This window comes from Gossypium hirsutum, chromosome A03 (assembly GCF_007990345.1).
Source record: "Gossypium hirsutum isolate 1008001.06 chromosome A03, Gossypium_hirsutum_v2.1, whole genome shotgun sequence".
Lineage (NCBI taxonomy): Eukaryota > Viridiplantae > Streptophyta > Magnoliopsida > Malvales > Malvaceae > Gossypium > Gossypium hirsutum.
Genome location: NC_053426.1, coordinates 27,213,416 through 27,235,605, shown reverse-complemented (window position 1 = coordinate 27,235,605; position 22,190 = coordinate 27,213,416). Strand labels below are relative to the sequence as shown.

General features: G+C 34.6%; 1 protein-coding gene across 1 annotated transcript; it reads right to left on the bottom strand.

The window, feature by feature from the left end:
- Positions 1 to 9,371: 9,371 nt before the first annotated feature.
- LOC107887306 (mitogen-activated protein kinase homolog NTF3) lies at positions 9,372 to 12,528 on the bottom strand. Its single transcript, XM_016811499.2, has 3 exons — positions 11,968 to 12,528; positions 11,341 to 11,798; positions 9,372 to 10,420 (listed from the first exon to the last, which is right to left on the bottom strand). The coding sequence occupies exons 2-3, from the start codon at positions 11,761 to 11,763 to the stop codon at positions 9,731 to 9,733; spliced, it is 1,113 nt and encodes a 370-aa protein (XP_016666988.1). The 5' UTR covers positions 11,764 to 11,798; positions 11,968 to 12,528; the 3' UTR covers positions 9,372 to 9,730.
- Positions 12,529 to 22,190: the final 9,662 nt, after the last annotated feature.

Genomic DNA, 22,190 nt, shown 5'->3' with positions numbered 1-22,190 from the left:
TGAAATAATTCAATATTATAAAAAAAACTTGGACCAAAACTGATTCCAAGACAAAAGAACAAAAGAGTTTAGAAAATCAAAGAGAAAACTAAACTAAGACTAACCCTAAACTACTCGGGTTTTTAGATGTGTCCAGGACAACTTAGTTACTTCAAACCCCTAAGGTCTTATTTATAGAAGTGTTAGAAGCCCTAATTAGTTCATCAGCATGTCTTAGGTCTTCATGTAAATTTGATTGTGTGAATGAAAATAGCCTTGAAGGGCTTGGGCTCACGTCAAGTCCTATGTCGCGCCATAGACATTGCATGGCATGACACGACATACTTTCTATGGCCTCTTGGTTCTGTTTCATCTTTTAGAGACTCGAGAAGCTTATGCAACACTCATCCCAAGTTCCGACATGCACTGGGCACTAAATTAAGCATCTTGCACACTCAAATTAATAGATTAGAACTACTTAAGGCCCGAATCAGCCTAATAGGTCACTAACACTTACAAATGTGCTCAAAAAATACTTATTTTACTAATATTTAATGCTAACTACTAAATACTGAAAACACAATAATAACTACTAAAATAGCAAGAAAACAAGCTCTTTACGTGCAGAACTATACTAAAATAACTACTACATTTGACGTCAAGTCACTTGCATCACTCATCTTTAAATGTTATACATCATTAATATAACATCCTAATTTTGGACCTAGTCAGAACAGTGGTTTCGGGACCACAAATTCGATGAGAAAAATTTTATTTTTATTATATTTTTATGGTCTACAATTTCATGGAATGATTTCGTAAAAATTTTGTTCGAAAATTTTGACGTTTTGGTACTCAATTTAGTCAAAAGGACTAAATCGTAAAAAGTACAAAAGTTGAGTTCTACATGCTAGAGGTGTCCAATTGTTATGAAATTTTAAATTGGAGGTCCTTTTATGGTAATTATACCTTTGGTTAATTTGGTGGACAAAAATGGACATGGTTAGGCATGTTTCCAAAGTTTTTCATTAAGGGCATTTTGGTCATTTAGTTATTAAAATGAATTAAAAACAAAATTAAAAGCCAATTTTTTGTCCATCTTCAACCTCTTGGCCGAAAATTGTATGGAGAAACCATTCTAGGGTTTTCCAAGCTTCCAAGCTCGATTGTAAGTCTGTTCTAGCCCCGTTTTTAATGATTTTTACGTTTTGCAATCCCCGTAACAAGATCTATCTATTTCTACCATTAATTTGAGCTAGGGTTCATGTTTAAAAATTGACCCATGTGTGACATGCATGAATTTTGATGTATAATGGTAGAAAATGAGTGTTGGTTGTTAAATAAACGACTTTTACTAAGCGATTTTCGATGAAAACGTCCGAAAGGACCATTTTGTAAAAGTTGTCAAAGTTGTAAAAGTGGTATAAAAGGGTGTTTTGATGAGAATTGTAGTTTTCTATAGTTATGAAAATGGTTCGTCTAGGCCTATAGAGTGAGGAAATTGAATAAAAATCACTTTATGAGCCTACGGGCAAAAGTGTAATTTTGACAAAGTTTAGGGGCAAAATGTAATTTTTTCCAAAATATGGTTTTTGGATCACATCAAATAATGTGACTAATAATTAGACTAAATGTGATATTATAGATCAAGGAAAATAAGGATTGGGCCTAGATCGGGTGAAAAATGGAAAATTGACGGTTAGGTTCATTTTTGCTATTTTGGTGCCGAGGTAAGTTTGTATGTCAATAATATTGCAATGCTATGTTTGAATTGAAAATTCGATATTATTATTACACGAATGGCATGATTTAATATATTGAAAAGTGATGAAAGAATGGTATATTAAAGTTGTAAGAACAATGATATATGACTAGTAGCACATGAAATGTTGGATGGTTCAATCATTGACAGCTTGCTATATAATAGCTGAATATATTGAGAATTTGATATAACATAATGTTTTATTAATTTGGATAACTTGTGAAAGAGTGAAAAGGAAGGTAAGTTTGTATGTAAATAATATATCGTTTTTACTTATGTTATAATATTTTGTTATTATATGAGAGGTGGTTGCATATTGAATGATCACTTGATGTAAATTATGAATTGAAATTGATTATGGATGAATTGGTAAAATGTTGAAAAGTGAAGAATTTCCCGGTTGGACCTTCAGAATGGAAAAGATACGAATGATCCATTGTGAGAAGACATGTGTAGTACTATGTGCAGGCTGCTATGTGTTTAAAATGGTTTTAGGTCATGTGTGTAGTACTAAATGCAGGCTACTACGTGTACCAGATGGTTAGGTCGCATGTTTAGTCCTAAGTTCAGGCTACTATGCGTACCTAATAGCTTCTATCACATATGTGGTACTAAGTGTAGGCCACTATATGTAAAAGATAGCTTTGGTCACAAGTCTGGTACTATGTGAAGGCCACTTTGTGAAGAAGGTAGCTTTGACTACAAGGGTGGTACTATGTGCAGGCCGGGCATCCGTTATTATTCCGATGTGTTCAACGAGAAATGACTAGGTGTAATTGAATATGATTATGTGATGAATAAGTGAAGGTTCGTGTGTGTAAACTTATGAGCAACATACTCGATATGTGATCGAACTTTGGTAAGATTGATATGGTGTAAGTGTTACAATGAAAGTTACTACAAAGAAAACATGAAAGAGTGAAATTTAGTAATAAAACAGTTTTGGCAGCAACAGTTGTGTGACTTTGAAAAATCACCAAAAATGGTGAAAATCGAATTAGAAGTTGAATAAGATATGAAATAAAATCTTATTGAGTTTATTTTCATATAAAAGAAACGATGTAAGCAAAAGAATTTCATATTATGAGATATTTTAATTCTTGTGAGACAGAGTTAGAATGAGTTTGGAATCCCCTATTCTGACTTGGGAAAATCACTGGAAACTGTAAAAAAATAATCATGGGTTATAAATTATATTCTTAAAATTCTTAATGAGTCTATTTTCAAGGGAAATAGATAGGAGCATCATCCGAGTCCTGTACTATGAGTAATTAATTCGTAGTGAAGAGAGGTCAGAACTGTCAGACAGCGAAACAGGGGTAACTTTAAAGAATAAACTATACTTATTGGCTAAACAAAAAATTCTGAAAATTTTATGGTAAGAAGATATGTGATTCTAGTTTCTAGGAAAATTAGAGGTTCTCAATTTGAATCCCATAGCTCAGGATATAAATAAATTAGTGACTGTAACTTGAAAAAATAGCTTAACTAAACTTTGAATAATTATAGAGAAATTGAAAAATAGCATGTTAATGCATTGCTTATTATTTTTCATGCGAGCTTACTAAGCGTAAAGCTTACTCCCTTCTTTCCATTTCTTTTAGTGTTGTCAAGTTAGCTCGGGGTTGGAGATCGTCGGAGGTAGCATCACACTATCAAGCCAATACCTTTAGAATATTGTTACATATGTTAGAATTATCAAGTGAGTGGCATGTAGAAGGACCTAGTTCTATGACATGTGTTATTATGATTTGGCCAAATGTATTGGCCTATTTTGAGCTATTGTATATGGCCATGAGATGTGGCTCATATTGATTATGGCTTGTAAGTATATCTAGTCAAGTTATGATTTATTGCTTATAATGTGAATATATGATTATGTTTGCTTGTCATGCATGGTTGGCAATATGTCATGTGTGTTGAATGCATGTTTTATGACCATGAATTAAATGTGTAATATAGAGATAAATAATAATGCTTTGAACATGGAAGTTTGATGATAAGTTAATATAAATTGGCACAAAGATAACTATGGTATGACTAGTCTTGGCTTAATGTGGGAGTGAGTAACACATGTATGTTGATAGGTAAATGATATATTTGTATCATAATTGAGGATGTTGAATGTCATTAGATCCATGTATATGTGTGTGCATGTAAGGGTAACAAAAAGGCTTGGAAAACAGCCTAAGAGTTAACTACACGGGATGAGACACGGTCGTGTGTCTCAACCGTGTGAGAGACACGGCCGTGTGTCTCATCCGTGTGAGGGACACGGGCTGGTGACACGAGCGTATGGCCTGGCCATGTGGTTCAATTTATTTGCTGACGTCATAAATAGAGAGTTACACAGCTTAAGGACACGAGCGTGTTGATGGCACATGGGCGTGCCTCTGTGTCCACACACGCATGTGACCCTGTTTTCATGAGAAAAATTTCTAAATTTTTCCTAGAGCTTTCCAAAGTTCTCGATTTAGTCCCGAACCCTTTCTAAAATATGTTTTAGGCTTCGTAAACCCAAATAAGGGACTATGTTCATATGATTGAATGTTTTAAAATATGAATGAAATTTTATGGCCCGATTTGCATGATTGTTTGCGTTTAAGTCCGGTAATGCCTCGTATCATATTCCGGCGTCGGACATAGGTAGGGGGTGTTACAATTAATTTTGATGTTTTAGATATTAAAAATTGGCATGTACAATAGGACTTAAATTGAATAATTCAATTTGAAATTCAAGTTATTTTGATATAATTATTAAAGCTTTATCTCATTACTTGACATGAATGTGCTTTTTGCTTGTATTTTGAGTTTAAATTAATTTTGAAATTGATCTGTAATTTTTTGGGACATATGGAAATGATATGGTTAAGTTAAAAAATGTTTTTAAGCATTTTTTAGTCAATTTTCTAGCTTCAAGGGTTTAAGGTTTGGTACTCTTGTCAAAGGTATTGTGACATCCCGAATTAGGGCCTAGTCAGAACAGTGGTTTTGAGACCACAAATCTGAGATAGAAATAATTATTTTATGACTATTATAAAGTCCATGATGTGTATGCATGCTTGTGTGAAAATTTCATGAAGAAATTCTATGCATAAAATACCCAATTGAACTTTAAGGACCAAATTGAATAAGATACAAAACTTGTGTTCTAGAATCTTTTAGCATGAAATTGCTTTAGATTATAAATTAGAAGGTCCTAATTAGCAATTTGACCAATTTCTAAAATTTTGGACAAAAATTAGCATGCATAGGAAAATTTTGAAAGAAAGACCCTAAGGGCATTTTGATAATTAAAAGAATAAAAAGGGGAAAATCAAAGCAAAAATGTGCTCATCTTCTCCATGCTTGGTCGAAATTCTCAAAACACCACAGCTAGGATTTTGTTCAACTTTCAAGCTTGATTGTAAGTGCTCTCAAGCCCCGTTTTTAATGTTTTTTACATTTTCGAAGTCCTTGTAGCTTGATTTACCTATTTTCACCCTTATTTTAAAGTAGGATTTATGTATAAAAATTTACCCATGTGTGACTTGTATGTATTTTGATGATTTATGGAGGAATATGAGAGTTTGGTGTGTGATAAACATCTTTTATTAGGTGATTTTCCATGAAAAACACTAAAAAGGACTAAATTTGAAAAAGGTTTAAAATAGGTGATAAAAATCTATTTTTGATGAAAATATGGGCTGTTATGAGTATAAGGAAAATTCGGCTAGGCTTGGGTAACAAAGAAAATGCATGCGTTTCATTTTACGAGCCTAGGGACTAAATTGTAAATAAGTGAAAAGTTAGGGGCAAAAAGGTAATTTCATAAAAGTATGAATTATGGATTGATTTGGACAATATGATTATTAAACAAGTTAAATTTGGCATTATAGATCAAGAAAAACGAGATACGGGTCTTGATCGATGAAAGAATAAAGTTTTCGAAGTATAGGCCCGATTATCATCATTTTGTACCGAGGTAAGTTCATATGCTAATAATGTGGTGTTGTAGCATGTTTTTAATGTTTTGATATTATGTGATAAATGTTTTCTTATTGTTATGAGTTATATGATTGTTGGTTGTTATGAAAGCATAAATGATATTATGGTCATTACATACGACATCACGAGCAAGTACAACAAAGTATGCCATGTGCAAGTGAGGAAAATCTCGTTTGAACCTTAGGAATAGTCTAGGATACAAGTGACATGTCACTAGGAATTAAAAAATTTGAACTCATCGAGTTGGTCTGGATTCGTGATATGTATGTGGCATCCGAGCTCATTAAGTTGGTTCGAGTTCATAATGGATGTGATACATGTAATTAGGTTCCGGGTAATGGTCTTGTGTGTGCTACCGGTGGCTAGGTAATCCTTAAGTAGGTCGGACACCTAATAGCTTGTGTGAGCAGCCCGTGTAGTTACACCTTGACCAATAGCTTTTATGAGCAGGCCCGTGAGTAGCTCTATTGTGAGCGTTACATGTTATAAGGTAGCCTTGGCTATGTATGTATATGTGACACTTATGTGCAAGTTATTCCACGTATCCAATAGCATTCCGAGTGTTCAACGGGTAATGCAATGGATAATGTGATGAAAGACCCAAGAAGGGCATGTTAAAGAAGGTATGGTTATGTGATATACTACAAATGAGTACAGGTATGTACGCTAAACTCATGAGCAATGCCTTGATGAAGAATGACTTGTGGTGAGAAAGTTTATGTATATGTGTATATATATATGAACATATGATAAGTATGCAAAAAGGCTTGAATGATGAATAATCTTTTTGGTTATGTTATTATGTCATTGTATGATTATTGTTTACTATCATTGCATATTATTTGCATGTGGACTTACTAAGCTTTAATGCTTACCCCTTTTCCTTTCCATCCTTTGTAGTTTCGCCAAGCTAGCTCGAGGATCGGAAGCAGTCAGAGTATTCGATCACATTATCAAAAGAATATTAGGTATAGTGAATTTGATAACTTGAGTATGGCATGTATAGGGAACTTGGTTATTTTGTGATATGTGTCATGCAAATTTGGCCAAGTTGTAAAGGCCTTTAATATTGATGATTCATTTTGTAATGGCCATGTGACATGGCTTATATTTGATTGTTGGGTTGTAAGCCTAATTGCCCATGCATGCATGAGTTATTGTCTTGATGTTGTGGAATATGATTGCTTGGTGAATGTACGATGAAGTATGATTTAAATGCTAGAAGATAAGGAATGGCTTAATGACTTAAGATGACTATAGTCGTGAAAGTGTAACTTGAAGTCATGGTAACAAAAGTTGGTCATTCGATAAAATTGGTGTGGAATGCTTCCAAATGGTGTTGCTAATTGAGCATGCAAGAGGATGACATCATGGAGATGTGAATATGCTATGATAGTGAATATTTGATTGCCTAAATATGCAAAGTTACATGTCATGATACAAGGTTGAGTGTATGAATGATTGAGGGTGACAATTGGCTTAGAAAATAGCCTCTAAATTGTCCACAAGGTTAGACACACGGGGATGTGTCTTGGCCATGTGTGACACACGGTCTGCCCCATGGGCGTGTTATCCGGCCGTGTGTCCCCTGCACCTAAACTTTGCAAGTCAGTATGCCCAGTAGTAAACACACGAGCTAAGACACGGGCGTGCGTCTTAGTCATGTGAGAGACACAGCCTACCACATGGGCGTGTGCTCTGGCCGTGTGAAGTCTACACCATTTTATGAAAAATCCATTTATTTTTATTTGACCACATAGCCTAGCCACACGGGCGTGTGATACGGCCGTGTGACCCTAAATTGGTGCTGACGTCATAGTCAAAGAGTTACACGGCTAGAGGACACGGGTGTGTCGAGAGCCCAAGGGCGTGTCCCCCGTGTCACACGAGCGTGTGGCTCTGTATTAAAGAAATTTTCTCAAACTTTTCTAAAGTCCTCGGTTTAGTCCCTGACCACCCCCAATGTATGTTTTGGGCCTCGTAGGCTTGTATGAGGGACAATATGCTTATGTTTGAATGTTTTTGAATGGGTTAAAATTTTATGGCCCGGTTTTTCATGTATGTGTATGCTTAAGTCCGGTAATGCCTCGTACCCTATCCCGGTGTCAGACACGGGTAAGGGGTGTTACAGGTATCACACCCGGTTTAGCAAAATGCTTCCCAAAATAGTACAAAGACCTAGGTTTGGACCTCAAGGCCTTAGATATTGATACCTCGGGTCCTGACAATATTATCGCACTGTTTTATGAAGAATGAGCCATCCAAAGCTTATATATGGTCTCGAGCACCTCTGAACACCAAAAAATATTCCTAAATGGTTTTAAATTTTTTTTAAATACTTCAAAATGTTCAAATTGTTTCTATGATTTTATTTATAATGTTTGAAGTTCTAATTTTAAGTAAAATCTTACATATCTCTACCGTGAATAGTCTAATTTAAAAGTCGTTAAACCCCAAACATTTGGTTTACGTTTTAAATGGATCCTAACATATGTTCAATGACCCAAAATGATTTCAAAATGTATTTTTCTTCCTTTCTTGAATGTTGATAATTGTCCTAAAGAAATTTTATATGATTTCTAAATTTTTTTATTTAAAAGAAAAAATTGACTTTAGTTTTAAAGTACTCCTACAGCACTTCCCATTCGTGCCATATATTGGGATGGGTGAGGATGATTATAAGTTTTTTCTTGAAAACTAATTTCTTGTGATTTTCTTGATAGAACTACTGCTTCAATTCTTAAAGATAATGGAGGAGATTCATCATAACTTCAGCTTACCTAATTCAAGTAATTTGTAATGGTTTTTTAAATGCCAATATAATTCTTTGTTGATGGAAGTTCATCAAAGGAGGCTAAACTATCTATCCAACTATTTATCATCAACGCCGTTCATCTTCTTTTCCTTTTCATCAATCCATCTTTCATATTTTGTTTCTTTTGTTTAGTTCCTTAATTTTTTTATTTTCCATTGATTTAGTATCTAATTCTTGTTGGAAATTTTCAATTTAAATCGAAGAGCTTTGATCTAGAAGCTACTTTTAAAGAAGTTAAATTGTAAGAAAGAGTCATAAATTGCAAGTTGATTGTTTGGGCTTCCAAAATTTGACCCTAGCTTCCACATTAAAACCAGACTGTTCATCAAATATTGTTCAATTACAACCCTTGCAACAATATTACCAACCAAACTAAAACTTAATCAATAAGCTTGTCCTCTTAAATAGTATAATATGTGAACTCTGAAACTTGCAACCAAACAAGTGAATAATGTCACTTAAAATACTAAGAAGAGTACTACAATATTAATACTCCTATTAATCGACTAACATATAGTATTAAAATTTATGTAAAATAAATTGTGAAGTCCATTTCCAGCAGTGAATTAAAAACAAATTTCGAGTCTCCTTGTGATAGCTTTTAATAGAAACAGGGTTTTTTATCTCTTAAATAGCAGACATTTGGTGTTTATAGATAAGAGAAGTCTTGTTCAGCGGTCATCCAACATTAATGTAACTATCAGGAATTATGTCAGTCGTTATTTATTTATATTTTGTTTTACTCAGCCAACATTTGAGTAAAATTTACTATGAGTTATCGATTCACTGCTGCTCAAGGGGAAAGAAAATAAGTCCGCAAAATTAATGTTCCCAACGTCTAGACTTAATTTACATTACATGTAATGAAAATAAGTTCACAGACTGAGTTTAAGACACATCAAGCAGCACCCTTATATATAATTTTTATTCTTCTCTTTCTCAAGGCATCTACAGAAAATAACTCAAGCTCCTAAATAAGCTATTGGTACAAAATTTAGTTATATCAGGCATCACAGCCGACAACAGACACATATTGCCTGTGTTTCTCCAACATTATTAAAGCCATAAAGGAGTAGCAAAGACATAAATATAGCATCTTAATACCACCAAGATAAAACCCTGCTCGTCAGTAGTAAAACAGCCTCATAGGCTTGACTGCAGAGTGCTTAAGGAAGATGTGGAAAAGATTAGACACACACCTCACCATTAGCATTAGCAGCTTCAGGATGGTAATAAAGCATTTCCTTCCACATTATCTCCCTGATCATTTCTTCCCCCAAATCCTCATCTATGTCAAGATCAATTGGCACTTGGGCTGGAGGATTGCAGTTGGGATCGTACAAGGGTGCCACGTAAGGGTGTTGGAGTGCTTCAGTTACACCAATCCTTTTTGAAGGGTCAAAAACTAGCATTTTTTGCAGTAAATCAATTGCCAAAGGATGGGCATTTGGATAAAGACAAGAAAAGGGGATTCCATGGGAATATGGGAGTGATTTAATGTAGTTCCTTGCCTTGGGGTTATCTATAAATTCAAGATCCTTCTGGCTGCCAAGTATGTTGATGATCAGCTTAAGTTGGTTGAGACACTCTGTACCAGGGAAGATGGGTTTTCGGCCAAGAAGCTCTGCAAAGATGCATCCAACAGACCACACATCGATGGATGTTCCATAGTTGTCACAGCAAAGGAGAAGCTCAGGGGCCCTGTACCAGCGAGTGACAACATACTCTGTCATGAATTGACCCTTGGCATTGCTAGTGCGTGCCAATCCAAAATCGCAAATTTTAAGGTCACAATTTGCATTTATAAGAAGGTTTCCTGGCTTCAGGTCACGGTGGAGAATATTTGCTGAGTGAAGATACTTCAAACCTCGAAGTAACTGCAAAAAAGAAGAATGAGATGCAAAAATTTCATAATATTTTATCATTATCACAATAGAAGCTTTAATGCAAATTTCCAAAACTTCCTCCCTCACATAATTTTCTCAATTACTACATAAAACTCCTGTCTACAAATGCTAGAAATCTCTTCATGCCCAAACAAGTGAGAGAAAGTGACCGATGCTTCCTTGTAAAAAACAATTTTTAAAATAATAGGCCTTTGCATAAAAGCTTATCAATCGATAACCCTAGCAGATATATTAGTGATGAAAGTAATAACCATGCTATATCAGGCCACTACATAATGCCAGAAAGGTAGAAGGCCTAGAACATGTTTGTCTGAATAGTTAAAACCAACTAGCTCCCATTATGTCAGTCCCTAACTGTTGCCTAGACTTGTTAAAGCATTGGACATCAATTAGTATGAACAAACGCTTTTCTCCATCAATATTCAATACGGTGTTAAGAATGAATATAACATGTTGACAGTGAACTTATACGTTGATTAGAAAACAACCAGAAAGGAAAGTGCATAAACCATCTAAACACATAGGTTCCGAGGCATAAAACTATAATGTACGTGATATAGTAGTATACTAGTAATGCAAAATTCCACAACATAGCGTCCAGGGAATACACATTCAAATTTGACCATTTAGGTTCTTGCTTCTTTGCCTAATCTTCATTTTTAAGCAAAACGTAATGAAGTTCGACGTAAAATTCATGCCGAGGAATGCTCTGTTAATACATCCACAGACAAAATTTTAACAGTTGTAAACACGGACCCTTCGATTTCTTGATCCTTTATATTCAACTCAAATGCAATGCCACGTAGCAGAACAGTTATACATATTAATCAAATTAAACAGCAAAACAAACCAGTAAGATGCCTTTGCAAAGGGATTGGAATGGTAGATACCTGGAAGAGGAAATACTGACAGTGATCATTTGAAAGAGCTTGGGAAGACTTAATAATTTGATGCAAATCCGTATCCATAAGTTCATAAACTAGATAAACATCCTTGAAGCTTCTCCTATGAATTGGCATCATAACATCTTTCAAAGCAATCACGTTTTCATGTCTAAGATGTCTAAGAAGCTTCAATTCACGCAAAGTTCTCAGTGCATCAACAGGGTTGTCAAAGGCATTGTTTATCTTTTTAATGGCAACTTTGTCGTCTGTTTCGCGATTCACAGAAGAGCAAACGATACCATATGCCCCTTTCCCAATAGGCTTGATCGGCACATATTTGGTGTCGATTTCGAATAATGTTCTCCACATGGAATAGTAATGTTTTCCTTGGTAATGAATACCATTAGGAGGCTCAACTGGTATTGCCATTTCTTGCCTTTAACCAAAATTTTGAATTAAAAGCCCTGGCAGGAAAAAAACAAAACCATAATCAGGAAGTGCGTAATTTTTGTGGGTTGAAATTTTTAGTAATTATTTTTTTCAGTTAATTAGTGGAAGGCGTCCACCTCATCATACAATTAAAGGAATCAAGAAAAGAAATTAAAACTGAGGGATACATTGTTAAGTTTTTACCTTCTTCGAAATTTTCTCAGCAATTCTTCTTAATACCGAAAGTGAACTGCGGAAAGTCCCGCGATACTGTTGGCTAATCAACGTCGGAATTCATTTCGAGATTTTCAGAAACTAGAAGGGAAAAAAAGAAAAAGAAAGAAAGGTAAATTAAAACTCCATTTTCATCGATGAATGCCCTAATTGAAACGATGTGGCGGTTGAACTTTGAGCAAAAGCCAGACCGATCTTGATTTAGCGGGAAGCCAACTAAAGCTCGACACCGAGGAAAAAAAAAAGAGGATATACTTTGATTGTTAACGTAATTATTGCTTGTCAACGGTGAGATCCAAAGGGATATCTTCAGAGAGGAAGCTTCGTTCCCTCGACGCCATTAGAGTAACTACAAAACCAAACAAATTATTGGGATTTGTTTTATTTTTAATTTTTGTTACATTTAAAAAGCATCGGGTTTTGCTCAGGTGACGACAGCAACTGGATTTTATTTTTAATATTATCTTTTTCCTATTCATGTAGGGTCCGTTGTAGCAGTGGCGGCAACCAAGGGCTAAGCCGGTGTGTTTTAGTAAGGTAAGTTTATTGTGCGACGTCGTTTATACAGGGTTCAAAGCAGGAATGTCTTTTGATACAAGGCACTGGTAAAGAATTTTATTAAAGAAAAAGGTAAATTACACACAATGCGACTAAACTATTGGTATGTTTACGGATTTTAGTTCTTTAATTTTAAAAATTTATAAATTTATTATTGGACTATTCGAAAGTTTTGATTTAAGTTATTGAACTATTTGAAACATTTTTATTTAAGTCATTGGGCTATTAAGTTTTTTCTAAAGCCCGATTAGCGAGCTCCAAATATTCGATACAGTAGATTAGTACCTATCGACGAGTAGAAGAACTTTCCTTAGATCCAAGTTGATCCGGCGATCAGTACCGAAAATCAAAGAATAAAATAGTTTGGATGTTGATTCGTAACATTCAAATTTGTTTAATGAAAAAAATTGAACTGTAAAAGAGAAAGAGAATGAGAGCTTTCGACTATTGCAGGTGATGAGAATAGTGAAGGCCATATAACAACAATTTTAATAGCCCAACAATTTAAATGAAAATTTTCGAATAGTTCAATGACTATTTTGTAATTATTTCTTAAAAAATCAAGTGTCAAAAAACATAAATTTACTAATAATTTAGTGATATTAAGAGCAATTTACCCTAAAAAAAATTCATTCGAAAAGAAGTGATAACCTATGTTTTGGAAATATATTGATACGTATAAATTTGAATCATATCTTAAATGCAATCAGTAAGCATTTAGTTTTGTTTTTATCCTATCTTCCTCTCTTATCATACACTTATTCAAAAGGTGTTTTTTTCTTTCTTTCTTTCTTTCTAAGTAATTTTGGGAGGTCATATCTAGAGGTGTGCATGGGCCGGGCTACCGACTCGGCCCGAAGATCCGCCCGAAATGTGGAAGGGTTTGGACAAAAATATAGGCCCGAAAAATGGGCTTGGACAAAAAAATAAGGCCCGTTTAAAAAATGGGCCGAGCCTTGGGTAAGGTATTTTTAGCTTGGGCCCGGCCCGAATCACTAAAGGACAAAAAAATCTGCATATTTTTTTTATTTTTGAATGTTATTTTCTTGTTGTTTTTCTATTTTTGAATGTTATTTTCTTGTTGTTTTCTCCTTATTTTGCTACCATTTTACTATTATGTTGCTATTATTTTGTTGTTATTGTTTAGATATTGTATAAAATTTATTTTATTGTTAATTTTCTTATTATTTTAAAGGCATTTGTTAATTTTTTTATTATTTTAAAAGCATTTGCTTGTTAAGTTACATTTATCTTAGTGTTATTTAAGTCTACATATTTTTTAAAATTTATTTTTAATTTGTTTGGAAATATTTATTTTGATATTTTTTGTATTTTTTATGTATTATATATATTTAAAAATAATATAAAAAATTAATACGGGTGGGCCGGGCAGGGCCTAGGTTTTAGTACTTTTATCCGGGTCGGGCTTGGACAAAATTTTAGGCCCATTTTTTGGGCCCGGCCCGGCCCGAGCCCAATAAATGGGCATGCTTTTTTAGTTGAGCCCGGCCCGAACCCGACCCGGCCCGGCCCATGAACACCTCTAGTCATATCCCATAAAAATGTGCATTTGGTTGCATTGACTAGAAACGTATTGAAAACATTGTTGAAGTGTGTTAGAATTAAATGACCCGAATCCTTATTTAAAGAAAATACAGTGGTAAAATAAAATAAAAGTAAAATCTGTATAGAACTACACTTCTTTTATTTTATTTTAGGATAAGGTTTTTTAAACCTTATTAAACTCCATCTATTTTATATTGATTAGAATAAGGTGTTTCAATCTTACTAGAATATGGCTTTACAAGCCTATAAATAGAAATAATCTATTCATCTTGTAATTATTTTCAAATTCAACATAGTAAATTTTCTTCTCCTCTGCCCGTGGTTTTTTTCCCGAAAGGGTTTCCACGTAAAATCTATGTATTCTTGATTTTATTTTATTTTATTTTTATTTAATTTTATTTTCACAAATTGGTATCAGAGCTTCCGGGTAATTCATCTCGATCACGGTAATGGCGTCTTTGAAGTATGAAATTTTGCTGTTGGATCGTAACACCAGATTTGCGTTGTGGCAGATTAAGATACAAGCAGTTCTTACGCAGATGGATCTGAAGGATGCCCTGCTAGGGATAGATAAGATGCACTCGACATTAACAGATGAAGAGAAGAAGCGTAAGGATCGAAAGGCGTTAACACAATTACATCTACATTTGTCCAACGAAATTTTACAGGATGTGATGAAGGAGAAGACCGTCGCTGCATTATGGAAATGGCTGGAACAAATATGTATGTCGAAAACTCTAACAAGCAAGTTGCATATGAAATAGCGTCTTTATGGTCATCGTTTGGAGGAAGGTGGGTAACACTTAATAGTGTTTAAAGAAATTCTCTCAAACTTGGAGGCCATGGAGGTTCAGTATGATAAGGAAGACCTAGGGTTGATTCTACTTTATTTGTTGCCCCCGTCTTATTCAACCTTTAGAGACACGATTTTATATAGCGGCAAGTCTCTCACAGTTGATGAGGTTTATGATTCTTTGACCTCGTATGATAAGATAAAGCATCTTGTGGTTAAACCCGACTCTTAGGGAGAGGGTCTCATTGTTCGTGGGAGACAAGATCAGAATGCTAATTATGATCATGGAAGGAAACAGGAATGGAGTCCTCGCGATAAATCTAAGGGTAGATTGAAGTCTTCAAACAGAAGTAAAACTTGTAACTTCTGCAAGAAGAAAGGGCACATTAAATCTGAGTGCTATAAGCTACAAGACAAGATTAAAAGGAAGGCTACGAATCAAAAGAGAAAACAATCAGAAAATTCCAGTGAAGCTGATGTTGTAGAAGACTACAGCGATGGTGAACTTCTAGTCGCTTCTGTCAACAATTCTAAAGTGAGCGAGGAGTGGATACTTGATTCAAGCTGCACCTTCCACATGAGTCCTAATCAGGATTGGTTTACAACTTACAAAACAGTGTCTGAAGGTGTTGTTTTGATGAGAAATAATGCTTCATGTAAAATCGCAGGTGTTGGAACAATTAAAGTTAAGATGTTTGATGGAGTTCTTAGAACACTTAGTGACGTACGATATGTTCCAGAATTGAACAGAAATTTAATTTCGTTGAGTACTCTTAATTCAAAAGGGTACAGATACACAGCTGAAAGGGTAAAGATTTCTAAAGGTTCCCTTGTTGTGATGAAAGGGCAGAGAAAGGCTACCAAGTTATATGTTTTGCAGGGTTCTACTGTTACTGGTGATCCAGCTATCACTTCCTCTCCCTTGTCAGATGATGATATTACTAAACTTTGGCATATGCGCCTAGGGCATATGAGTGAGAATGGCATGACAAAATTGAACAAAAGAGGACGTTTTGATAGACAAGGAATTTGCAAACTAAAGTTTTGTGAGCACTGTGTTTTTGGGAAGCAAAAGTGTAACAGCCCGATTTTGGGCCTAGTCGGAATAGTGGTTTCGGGACCACAAATCCGACGAGGGAAAATATGGTTATTATTATATTTTTATGGTCTACAATTTCACGGAAAATTTTCGTAAAAATTTCGTTCGAAAATTTCGACGTTTGGGCACTCAATTTAGTCAAAAGGACTAAATTGTAAATAGTGCAAAAGTTGAGTTCTATATGTAGAAGTATCTAATTGATATGAAATTTTAAATTGGAGGTCTTTATGTGGTAATTAGACCATTAGTTAGTTGATGGACAAAAATAGACATAAGAAATGAGAGAAATAGATTTTTTTTAAGTGGGGGCATATTAGTCATTTGGTAATAAAAAAAAATAAAATGGGAAAAAGATGACAAAAATCATCATCTTCCTCATTAGTTGCTGCCGAAATTTGAAGGAAGCCATAGCTAAGGTTTCTTTGCTTTCTCAAGCTCATAGTAAGTGCATCCTAGCCCCGTTTTTAATGTTCTTCGCATTTTTGGAATCCTCGTAACTCGGTTTAGCTTATTCTAGCAATAATTCGTGTTAGGGCTCATATTTGGAAAAATACCCATAGGTGAAATGTGTTTATTTTGCTGTTTTATGGTGGAATATGAAGCTATAAATTATGTTAAACAACTTTTGCTAAGCGATTTTAAGCGAAAACGGGTAAATAGGCATAATCGGTAAAAATAATTATTGTTCATAAGTGTATGTTAGAGTGAGAATTTGATGTTGCCATAGAAGGGAAAAATGTTCAGCATGTCATAAAACCTAAGAATAAGTGATGAAGTTTAATTTCCGAGCTTGGGGACAAAAGTGTAATTATGCAAAAGTTTGGGGGCAAAATTGTATTTTTTCAAAAAGTTGGGTGGTGGATTATTTTAATGAATGTGAACATTAAATGAGTTAAATTTGCTATTATAGATCAAGAAAGACGTGAAGATTATCTCAAACGAGGAAAAGAAAAGATAGTGGAGTGAAGTGCAATATTACGATATTTTGCACCGAGGTAAGTAAACACGTGACTTGATGTATTATTTTGACATTAATTGATATATGTTGAGATTTATTTGGAATTAAAATAAATGTTTGGCCATATCCTAAAAATGTTGTTAAATCGGGAAAGGTGGTAAAGGGTTGCAATATATGATTTATGGGTTGAACACTCGGAATAAGCCGAAGTATGTTGTACATAAAGGGGTTGCTGTGTGCTGATTCCCCGATTCATTGGTGGTGCTATGTGCGATATCCACCGTATCTTTGAAATGTAAAAGGGGGTTGCTATGTGCTGATTCCCCCAAGGGGTTGCTAAGTGCTGATTCCCCGATTAAGTGGTGGTGCTAAGTGCGAGATCCACCAATAACGGTTAACATTCCGAGTGCTCAACGAAAAAGTGTGGAAGGTGAATATTTCCATATGGTGGAAATTTTTATGGGGCAAATATTGAGTTGGATACTAAATCGATCCATGTATGAGATGGGAGAAAATATCAAAAACGAAAAAAGGAACGATTTAGTTATAAACTGTGTTGAACAACAGCAGATGGGTAACTTTGAAAAATCACCATAAATGGTGGAAAATGAATGGGAAGCTGAATAATATATGAAATTGAAGCTGAATGTGTCTATTTTCATATGAAATAAATAGAATAAGCAAAAGAGTTGTATTTTTGGAGATATCTGAATTTTACTGAAACAGGGCTGGATTGATTTCGGGATCCCCTGTTCTAACTTTGGAAAATCACCAAAAATTGTACAAAAATAATTATGGTGTGAAATTTATATTCCTGGATTCCTTATTGACTCTATTTTTAATAGAAACAAGCGAAACCATTTTTAAAATTTTGTACAGAGAGTTAAGTGAATTTTTTTGAGGAAGGGTCAGAACCGTTGGGCAGTGAAACAGGGGAAGTTTTAATGAATAAACTGTACTAATTGGCTGGGTAAAAAATTCTGAAATTTTTATGGTGAAATGGTATATGAGTCTAGTTTCAGGGAAAATTTACGAAACTCAATTTGGAGCCCTGTAGCTCCGGATAAAAATAAATTAGCGACTATGACGCAGAAAAACAGTTTGCTGGAAATTGCCTAAACAATGAAGTTATTCATGAATAAGTTTATATTTTGGTGTAGTTATGTGAGTAATTACTTATTTATCATGTGTTTACTTACTAAGCTATATGCTTACTCGATTTTATTTTTCCCTTGATTATAGTGACTTCCGACAACTCGGAAATTTGGAACGAAGTCAGACAATCATCCACACTATCCTTCACACTTGGGGTATTTTGCTACTATCGTTCCGGAAAATTATGGCATGTATAGACGACCTATGAAATATGGAATCATCATGTAAATATATGTTATGGTTTGATTTAAAATGTGGTGTTCATTAATAGTTAAATTGTGAGTATTATTATAAATGAGTTTGGTTGATATATATATATTGGATTGTGATTTAAATTTGCAGGAGGTTTAAGCAAAATTAAGCAGAAATGCTGTCGAAATTTTTTTAAAAAAACTTAGTAATACCTCATACTCTGTTCCGAGCCGGAATACGAGTAAGGGGTGTTACAAAAAGAGAGTTCGATTCACCAAAGGAATCCATAACACGAAAGGAACGTTGGAGTATATTCATTCTGATTTGTGGGGGCCATCCAGAGTGCCTTCAAAAGGTGGAGCTAATTATATGCTAACTTTTATTGATGATTTTTCCAAAAAAATTTGGGCGTTCTTCCTGAAGCTGAAAAGCGATGTGTTTTCCTCATTGAAGTCTTGGAAAATTATGATTGAAAAACAGACGGAAAACAAATAAAATACCTCCGCACAGACAATGGCTTAGAGTTCTATTCTAATGAGTTTAATAGACTGTGCAAGTCAGAAGGGATCGTAAGACACTTGATAGTTCGTCAAACTCCATAGCAAAAAGGCGTTGTAGAACGAATGAACAGAACGATCATGGAGAAGGTTCGATGTATGTTGTCAAATGCCAACTTACCAAAGTCGATTTGGGCAGAAGCATCCTCTACTGCATTTTTTTATCAACCAATCTCCATCCCTTGCCACTGAGAAAAAGACTCCACAAGAGGCATGGTCTAGTAATCCTACTAATTATTCTGACTTAAAGATCTTCTGGTGTCCTGCGTATGCTCATGTTGATAATGGAAAATTGGAACCGAGATCCACTAAATGTGTTTTTCTTGGTTATAAAGCCGGTGTAAAAGGGTATAAGTTATGGTGTCCTGAAAATAGAAAATTTATGATTAGCAAAGATGTCGTTTTTGATGAAACTACTATGCTACCTAACTTATCTCTTAAAGACTCTTCCAATAAAGAAAATCAAAAACAGGTGGAGCATTAGATTAATACAGAGTCGACTCCTCAAGCCAGTACAAAAAGTTGAGAATAGAGTTGCTTCTTCACCACAATACTCTATTGCCAAAAATAGAACTAGTAGAGAAATTAAACCTCCAAAGAAGTATGCGAGGCTAATCTAATTGCTTATGCTTTAAATGTGGCTGAAGATTTAGATGAAAACTGAGAGCCATCTAATTATTCTGAGACAATTAGTTATGAAGACTTAGAAAAGTGGATGTTTGCTATGCAAGAGGAGATGAAATCACTCCATAAAAATAGAACATAGGATCTTGTGAAACTTCCTAAAGGTAAAAAAGTTGTTCGTTGTAAATGGGTGTTTAAAAAGAAAGAAGGGACTCTAAGAGTTGAAGAACACAAATATAAAGTAAGGCTTGTTGCAAAGGGTTACAGTCAAATTCCAGGAGTGGACTTCATAGATGTGTTGTCCCCAGTTATGAAGCATAGTTCGATTCGAGCTTTGCTTGGTATTGTGGCCATGCATGATTTAGAGCTTGAGCAGTTAGATGTAAAAACTGCATTTTTGCATGGAGAACTTGAGAGGACATTTACATGTAACAACCAGAGGGTTTTACAGTCTCATAAAAAGAGGACTATGTTTGCTTGTTGAAAAAGTCTCTTTACGGTTTGAAATAGTCATCAAGACAATGGTACAAGAGGTTTGATTCCTTTATGACTTCTTTGAAAAAAAGTAGTTTTGACAGTTGTGTTTACTTTAAGAAAAATAGTGATGGTTCTTTCGTGTATCTACTTCTTTATATTGATGAAATGTTGATAGCAACAAAAGATAAATAACAGATAAGAAAGGTCAAAGCCCAACTAACTGAAGAATTTGAGATGAAAGATTTGGGACCAGCAAAAAAAACACTTGGTATGGAGATTCTCAGAGATAGAAAAGCAAATAAATTGTACCTAATTCAGAAGGGGTACATTGAGAAAGTTCTTTGCAGGTTCAATATGCAAAGTGCTAACCTTGTTAGTACTCCTTTAGCAGCCCATTTCAGACTTTCATCGGCTTTGTCTCCATAATCAGATGATGAGATTGAGTACATGTCACATGTTCCATACTCTAGTGCAGTGGGATCTCTCATGTATGTTATGGTTTGTTTACGTCTAGATTTATTATATGCAGTCAGTGCAGTTAGCAGATACATAGCGAATCCCAATAAAGAACACTGGAAAGCAGTTCAATGGATTTTAATATACTTACGAGGTACTACTGATGTCTGCTTACAATTTGGAAGAACTAGAGATGGAGTCATTGGGTATGTTAATGTTCATTTTGTTAGAGACCTTGATAGAAGAAGATCTCTTATAGGTTATGCCTTTACAATTGGAGGTTGTGCAATCAGTTGGAAAGCAACTTTGCAAACTACAGTTGCTTTGTCTATTACTAAAGCTGAGTACATGGCGATTATTGAGGCTTGTAAAGAATCTAATTGGTTGAAGAGACTCTTTAGTGAACAATGAAGACCTTCAAATCAGTACAGTATTTTGTGACAGTCAGAGTGCAATCTTCCTTACAAAAGATCAAAGGTTTCATGAGAGAATAAAACACATTAATGTTCGGTATCATTTTGTTCGTGATATTATTGCTCGTGGTGATATTGTTGTGAGCAAAATTAGTACTCATGAAAATCCTATAGATATGATGACTAAGTCACTTCCTATAACTAAGTTTGAGCATTGCTTAGACATGGTTGGTATTCATTGTTGAAGTTAAACCCTTAAGGGGTTTTATGGAAGAGGTGGAGAACATGTTCGTTGAGAGTTCGCGATGAAGAACTTGTTCATTAAGAATTCGTGTCAAGGCGGAGATTGTTAGAATTAAATAACCCGAATCCTTATTTAAATAAAATATAGTGGTAAAATAAAATAAAAGTAAAATCCATATACAACTACACTTGTAACACCCCCACGCCCGAAACCGTCACCGGAGTCAAGCTTGAGGTGTTACTAAACTTATCTTACCTTTTTAAACAACTCTAAACCACTTATTTTAATTTTCAGAATAAATTTTTTTTCAGCGTCATGGTTGCTTAAAAATTCATTTCTCAAGTTTCAAAACTCGAAATTAAGATCCGTAAATTTTTCCTGAAACTAGACTCATATATCTATCTACTAATATTTTTCTAGAATTTTTGACTTAGCCAATTAGTCAAGTTTATTAGTTAAAGTTACCCCTGTTTCAAAATTCGACTGCACTGGCCTCTACTTACTACGAACCACTTTTCTCTCTGTACAAAAATCATATGACTACCGTTTGTTTTTATTAAAACTAGATTCAATAAGGATTCTAACCAGATAAAGTACACCACCTAATTATTTTTTTAAAATTTATGGTGAATTTCTAAAGTTGGAACAATGGATCCAGAAATCACTCTGGCCCTATTTCACTAAAACTCAGATACCCTATAAAATACAAAACCTTTACCTGTTTTGCTTATTCCATATGAAAATAGACACAACGAGCTTTAATTTCATATATTATTCACCATCAACCCATGTCTCTACAATTTCTTGTGATTTTTCAAAATCCCGTTATTTCTGATACTTGAATCTGTTTTTAAGTTACTTTCACATTTTTCTTAGTTTTCATGTGATAGTTACTACTTAATCATACATACTATTAAACATGTATATCATCAGCCACTCTATTAGCTAATCACTAGCAAGTATTTACACATCATTCATTGATCATATCATATCAAAAGAAACCAAGTTCCTATACATGCCATACACAAAATGAAACGTCTAACTATACCAATGTGATTTCTTCGATAGTGTGATCGGGTCTCCGACGTTTCCTTCGATCCC